Source organism: Microtus pennsylvanicus, chromosome 3, assembly GCF_037038515.1.
Source record: "Microtus pennsylvanicus isolate mMicPen1 chromosome 3, mMicPen1.hap1, whole genome shotgun sequence".
Classification (NCBI taxonomy): Eukaryota; Metazoa; Chordata; class Mammalia; order Rodentia; family Cricetidae; genus Microtus; species Microtus pennsylvanicus.
The window spans coordinates 142,026,053-142,032,673 of record NC_134581.1 but is presented as its reverse complement, the minus strand read 5'-3'; the positions used below and the strand labels follow the sequence as shown (position 1 = coordinate 142,032,673).

The window sequence follows — 6,621 nt, the reverse complement described above, 5'->3', positions numbered from 1 at the left end:
TTCTGTGCTGCCTTTCTTTACCCTCCTGGGGCCAGGGTGTGGGAAGATGGAGGGAAAGGGACACTGAGGAAATCGTGTGACAGGACCTTCCTGAAAAAGATGCTGGAAGCTACTGTCTGTGACTTCTGCCCCATGGCTTGCATACCCACATCTCTCTCATCTGGTTCCTGTGTTTAATTCCAAAGCTCCCTGCTGTCCATTTCCTGGTTGTTGTGGACCCTAATCTGTGGCAGTGAAGAGGGGAGTGCGCATGCGTGTGTGTGTGTGCTTGCTGTGTGTGTGCAGAGATGAATTCATAAGACAGGCTTCCCCACGACGCCTACACCCACAGAGAAGGAAGCTAAGGTGCCAGGAAACTGGAGTAACAGGTACAAATTTCAGATGGACAGGCACTACAAGAATGGAACTGCTATTTTAAGCTTCCATTTTTTCTTGCATGCCAGAAATAATCTTGTATGAATTTAGATTTCTTTTTTTAGTGTGTGTGTGTGTGTGTGTGTGTGGTGCGTGTTTCCACACGCACGTTCGTGTGTTGCTGTGTATATAGTTTGTTCTGGTCTGGATATCTTGGTCCTCGGGGTCCTGGAATTACAGACATGGACATCATGCCTGGCAGCTGAACTCTTTCTTCCCCCATGGGCTCATAACTGAGTTTTGAGGATTTTGTCTTATGCTAAAATACTAGAAGAATTTTTTCTGGTCCCCAGTGTCTCTACTTCATCCATTTTCTGAGAGCTCTGTCATCCCAACTGGTTCCCAGTGAGCAGTCAGACAGACTGCTAAATGCTGAGCCTTTTTCTTTTTTTTGTTCTGTCTGCGTATCTCCGAGTGTCTGCCCCCAAGTTGTGTGCCACGTGAGGTGTTTCTACTGGGCTACCCAGACACAACATGAAGCCAGTTCTCTCCCGGGGTCCTATGCAGGGTTTTACCTGATAGGGCAGAAGATGAGTTGTTTTCCCTGTAGACAAAGCAGGCTCAGCTCTGGCTTCTTCAGGGAATCTGGGACAGCGCTCATACTTCCCTCCTCTCGCCCCTCCCTCTTTTCAATCTGGAGGAGAAAACCTCACATTTCGACGGAATCTTTTCTCTGTGCCTTAATCCTTTCTATTCTCTCCACGGCCTAGGCCTTTGAAGCTCAGAGCCTGGGAAATACCACTTTATTCTTTACTCTCAGCAATCAGATCACTTCCCTGAGGCACCGGGTAAAGAATAAAGTAGCTGACTGGGTGGCAAGGAGTGAAGGTGGACGGGCCTGGTGTCGGCTCCTGTATCAGAGGTGCTGTTCTTGGGCCAGGTGTGGGGTGCACACCTTTATCCCAGCACTCTAGGGGTAGGAGCTGGCGAATTGACGTGAGTTCAAGCCAGCCAAATTTACATAGGCCCTCTCTTAAATAAAATAAAAATGGTTGGAGAAATGGCTCAGTGGTTAAGAGCATTGCTCTTCCAGAGGACTGGAGTTCAATTCCCTGTACCCAGTTACAGGATAAGATGCCTGTAACTATAGCTCCAGGGACACACCACCTCTGGACCCCATAGGGACTTCTCCATACAAGTACACACACAGACACACATACACCTGACTAAAAATAATAAACATTTTTAAAAAGAAGAAACGCTATTCCTTACCTTATCTCTGACTGTACATACCGTCCTGAACACACCTGAACCTGGATGATGAAAGAAGCTAAGCAGGGCTGGCCTCATTAGTGTTGGATGGGAGATCAACTGTTCTCACCTGAGATAGGTAGGTTAGGCCGTGAGGACAGGAATCAGGACTGACTCAGCCAGAGTGTAGAAGGCAATGAATGGGGAAGTGAGTGGGGTTGCCACATTGCCAAGCTGTGGGGAAAGTTTCTCTGTGGTTATGAGTGCCCATCTTTGATTTCTTTCCCGAGACATTCATTCTGTCTGGTCCCCAGTCACTAAAGTACTTAGGACACTTAACATAGTGCCCAACCTGTTGCACATATGACAGACAATGGTCACGGCGTGTTTGGAAAGGGTTTCAATGATGGGGAGTGGGAGAGGCAGGAAAGACTGGTGTTTAGGAGCTGTGAAGAGTGAAGTGGGCCTGGAGAGGTGTGTGTGCTGGGTTAATGTGAAGGCAAGCAGCTGATAATGCTTTGGACAGATGGGTACTGTGGGCTTTACAGGGAAAGGGGAATGAGGAGCCACTGGAAACATTTAAGCAGGAGAATGGGCAAACTGTTTTGATGGCTGGGTGAAGGGTGTGTCTGGGGGAAGAGCACAGTGTCAAAGCTGCCACACTAACTGAAATGGAAACAGTGAGGGCTTCTTTACATGGTACCCATAGGAGGATGAGATTGGCTCAAGAGTTCCAGGAGGCAGACTTCAGGGCACCTAGTGCCCAGTGGCACATGTGATGTGGGGGGTATGAAAACCCAGGAGGGCCTCTCTTTTTTTGGCTTGGGTGATTGTGCCATCCCCTGATCATGACGACACACTTGTGATTGGGGAGGATGGGTAGTTTGGGACATTTTGGATTTGAGGTGTTTGTTGGATTTCCAGGGGAACCAGCAATAGACAGGACTGGACCCTGAGTTGTCTGCTGACTTGGATCATTGGGAGAATCTAAGACCCAGCAAGCCTAGCCTGCCTTGGACACATGGCTGTGGTCAGCAGTTGTTACTGCTTCCTCGCATGTATCTGTATATGCAACCACACCAAGTTCACTGCTTGGAGCATGCCTAGAAACATGGGCTCAATGTCACCTGGTGGTGATGTGAGAACTTCCATGTGACAATTTAGTTTCATTGTCATGTAAGGAAAGCCCCATTAGAGCCATGGGGATGAGTTGGTGGCACCTTGCCCCAAAGGAGCTCTCATGTCGGTAAGGATGGGATTGATCCTAGGGAAGGGTCCCAACAAAGTGCCGTAGGATGAAGAAGACAGCCTCCAAATGCATCGAGAGAACCTATGAAAGAGGTGTGATTCCTGAATAGCATGAGGAGAGGATTGTGGGGGCGGTAAGATGACGTTATGAGAGGCTGACCCATGTTGGAGGGTCATGCTGAGTGTGGGCCAGATTCCTAAGGGCCTTGAGGATTGAGCCAAGAACTTTAGACTCAATACTGTGTCCGTGGGATGCCATGAAAGGTGATGTGAGGAGTGTATTGTAGAGATTGTGAGTAGTTAACATACTTAACCCCAGAGAGTGCTAAATTGTATCAATGATGCATTAAGGAATGGAAGCAAAACACTTTCACTTGACTTAAAATTGTTCTTATTTTTTGAGATAGGGTCTCTCTGTGGAGCCCTAGCTAGCCTGGAACTCACTCTGTAGACGAGGATGACCTCAAACCCATGAAGATCTGCCTGCCTCTTCCTCCCCAGTGCTGGTGTTGAAGGGATGCATATACCATGCTCTATTCTCTTGGATTAGTTTGACCCACAATGAGCCAAAATTTGAAATCTTCACTCGTCTGTCTGTAGTTTGTAGTTCATCTATCTACAGTCTGTCGTGTGTGTGTGTGTGTGTGTGTGTGTGTGTGTGTGTGTGTGTGTGATGTCCTTGTTTCCTGTTTGTTCTATGTCTGAATGTGCTTGTCCCTGTGTCTGTCTGGTCTCTGACTGTCCTGTGTCTATCTCTAAAAACTGACTTTGAACTATATTTTATAGAATAGCAAAGACAGTATGGCATTAGGCAAAAATGAGGGATTTTTACCAAAATCTTAAACAGGGTTTTAAAAAGGAAGTAATTTTACTGCTCCCAACTGACCCAGGAGAGTAAGTGAAACCACATGAGAGCTAGCCACTTCTAGCCACATGTTGCTCTCAGTATTTATGGTGGTCTTCTGTCTTAAAGTTGCTTCCAATGTGTTAGCTGTTTGCAGAAAATGATCACCACAACATACGTTATTCTGGGTCAAGGGCATGACCAGTACCTACCAAGAGCAAAGCTATGGATTAGCTTAGGTCGAGAAGCTGATTACATGTGAAATCCAAGTCCTATTAAGAATGATTTACCTTGTCCTCTAAAAGGCAGGTTAACTTTTTTTTTCAGAGACAGGGATTCTCTGTAGCTTTGGAGCCTGTTCTGGAACTTGTTCTGTAGACCAGGCTGGCCTTGAACTCACAGGGATTCACCTGTGTCTACCTCCTGAGTTCTGAGATTAAAGGCATGAACCGCCACTGCCCAGCATACTTAATGCAATCTTTTTTTTGTTTTAAGATTTTTTATATAAACAGTGTTTGGCCTGCATGTCAGAAGAGGGCACTAAATCACATTATAGATGACTGTGAGCCACCATGTGGTTGCTGGGAATTGAACTCAGGACCTCTGGAAGAGTAGCCAGTGCTCTTAATGTCTGAGCCACCTCTTCAGCCCAGCAGGTTAAACTTAAAAAAGCCAAGTAGGACAGCAGGTTAAGTCCCCGGTCTTAAATAATCTCAAGGGATAGTACTTACGTTACTAGAGGCCTGCCAACAGTTCAGCCTTTGGAGTTCGAGATATGTTTGTAGAATTGTTATCAGTTAAGATTAGACTTCCACAATCATAGCAGTAGTTAAAGAGACCTATCGAGTTGGATCTCTGCATTTGGCACCGGGCCTGAAGCTTTTACAGGCCCTTTGGACTGGCAGTTACGGGGATGAGGGAAGGAGAGTAAAGGTGGGTTAGAGCTGAGGAGACAAATGAAAACTGTCCAACTCGGTCTTAATGACACACACGGCCTGGAGGAGAAGCAGGCACCTTTTGGCACATAGCCGCACTTGGTCCAGCCTGAGAACAGCTCAAGGAGGGGATCTGACTAGAAATGGACGGACCACAAACCATGGGATTCAGCATATTAGTGATGGGAGTGCTCCTATAGGGTTGGGTGGTGCTCCCTTTGGCTTCCACATTTCTGTATATGTCCCATGGGCAAGTCTAACCAAGCCCATATGAAAAGGAAATTCTGGAAAGACAGTGTTAGCCTCGTTTGGCTGTCCTGGCACAAAGCTGTTGTGAGTAAGCTAACCAGAGCTTTGCTGGGGTGATGAACCCAGTATGCGTCTGTGAAGAGAGATCAGGGCAGAGGAAACCAAGTCTGACTTCCTCTGGGGCTGACTCTCTGAGTCCTCTTTTCTCTTCCAGGCGTGTGCCAGGCTGGACTTCTCCCCGTATGTTCTATGTGGCCACCTGTGGGCCAGTGAGATGAAGGGTGGGAGCAGCCTGTGCCACTTCTCAGTGGAAGCTGTGAGAGCCCAGGCAGGCTGGTCATTGTACTCAGCTGCGTTCTGGATTGAGCTATGGTCTTAAGTCTCAGGAGGGTGATATGGAACAGAACCCCAGCCAAGCTTAGTAGACCCGAAGCGTGAGTGAGAAACCTTTATGGTTTTTAAGCCACTGAAACATTGACGCTGTCGCCCCAGGAGAACGTAGCCTCTGCTGGCTGACAAAGATGGAGGCTAGGAGTTAAAAGTGGGACATTTTCCTGGTGAGGAGACCTCCCTGCAGCAGGCTGGTCACAGCTGCTTTCACTTCCGTGTTCCTCAGACTGTAGATGAAGGGGTTTAGTGAGGGTGCCACAATCCCATAGAATAGTGTGATAATCTTATCCACGCTGGGGTCTTTGGCTTTGGGCTTCAGATACATGAAGGAGATGGTCCCATAGAAAATCACCACCACTGCAAGGTGGGCAGAGCAGGTGGAGAAGGCTTTGGTCCGGCCTGCAGCAGAGGGTACCCTAAAGATGGCAGCCAGGATGAACGTGTAAGAGAGGCATATGAGCAGGAGTGGGGCCATGGTCAGGACAGTTGTAGCCACCGTTATTATCAGTGCATTGAGGGAGATGTCCCCACAGACCAGTTTCAGCACAGCCAGGATCTCACAGAAGAAATGGTTGATGACATTATGGCCACAGAAGGGGAGGCGCCAGACAAGGATGGACTGGAGCAGCGAGTTGGCAAAGCCCGCCCCCCAGCTTAGCGCTGCCATCTGCATGCAGAGCTGCTTGTTCATGAGTTCTGAGTACCGAAGTGGCTGGCAGATAGCCACATACCGGTCGTATGCCATCACGGCCAGAAGCAGGCACTCCGTAGCACCCAGTGCCAGGGTCATGTACATCTGCAGGGCACAGCTGGGGAAGGAGATGGTCCTTTGGATGTCCAGGAAGTTGAGCAGCATTAGAGGTATGAAGGAAGAGGTCCTGCAGATGTCTATGAGAGAGAGGTTGCTGAGAAAGAAGTACATGGGGTTGTGCAGGTGGGAGTTCAGCCCAATTAGCCCCACAAGGAGGGCATTCTCCACTAGCGTGGCGCAGTAGATGCTCAGACAAAGCACAAAGAGGACTATCTCTAGGCTGTGGTGCTCGCAGAGTCCCAGCAGGACATACTCGGTCACAGCTGTGTGGTTTGCCCATCCCATCTCCTTCCTCCTCTTGCCGCCTGGACCACAGTAGCTCTGGCTGCCTGGGACCTGCAGCAGGTCAGCCTCTCTCCAGAACTGAGTTCCATCAGCTGTAGAGCGAGAGAGCTGGAAGAGCTGGACTTTAGATCTGCAGCTGGTTCTCTCAGCCGCAGTGCTGCCGACATAGCTGTGGGGGAGAATGTGGCACACTCGGGCCCCCTAAACTGCTTTCTGTTCTCCACGAGTGGTGCTCATATTTGACAGGAGACTCA

The 6,621-nt window shown here is 48.7% G+C and overlaps 1 protein-coding gene across 1 annotated transcript; it reads right to left on the bottom strand.

Annotated features, from left to right (window-relative positions):
- Positions 1 to 5,416: 5,416 nt before the first annotated feature.
- On the bottom strand, positions 5,417 to 6,367 carry LOC142847371 (olfactory receptor 13C7-like). Its single transcript, XM_075968076.1, has one exon. It carries the CDS (start codon positions 6,365 to 6,367, stop codon positions 5,417 to 5,419), a length of 951 nt encoding a protein of 316 aa, XP_075824191.1.
- Positions 6,368 to 6,621: the final 254 nt, after the last annotated feature.

Excerpts from the sequence above, each read along its gene's own strand:
- LOC142847371 (XM_075968076.1), bottom strand. The coding sequence starts at position 6,367 with ATGGGATGGGCAAACCACACAGCTGTGACCGAGTATGTCCTGCTGGGA.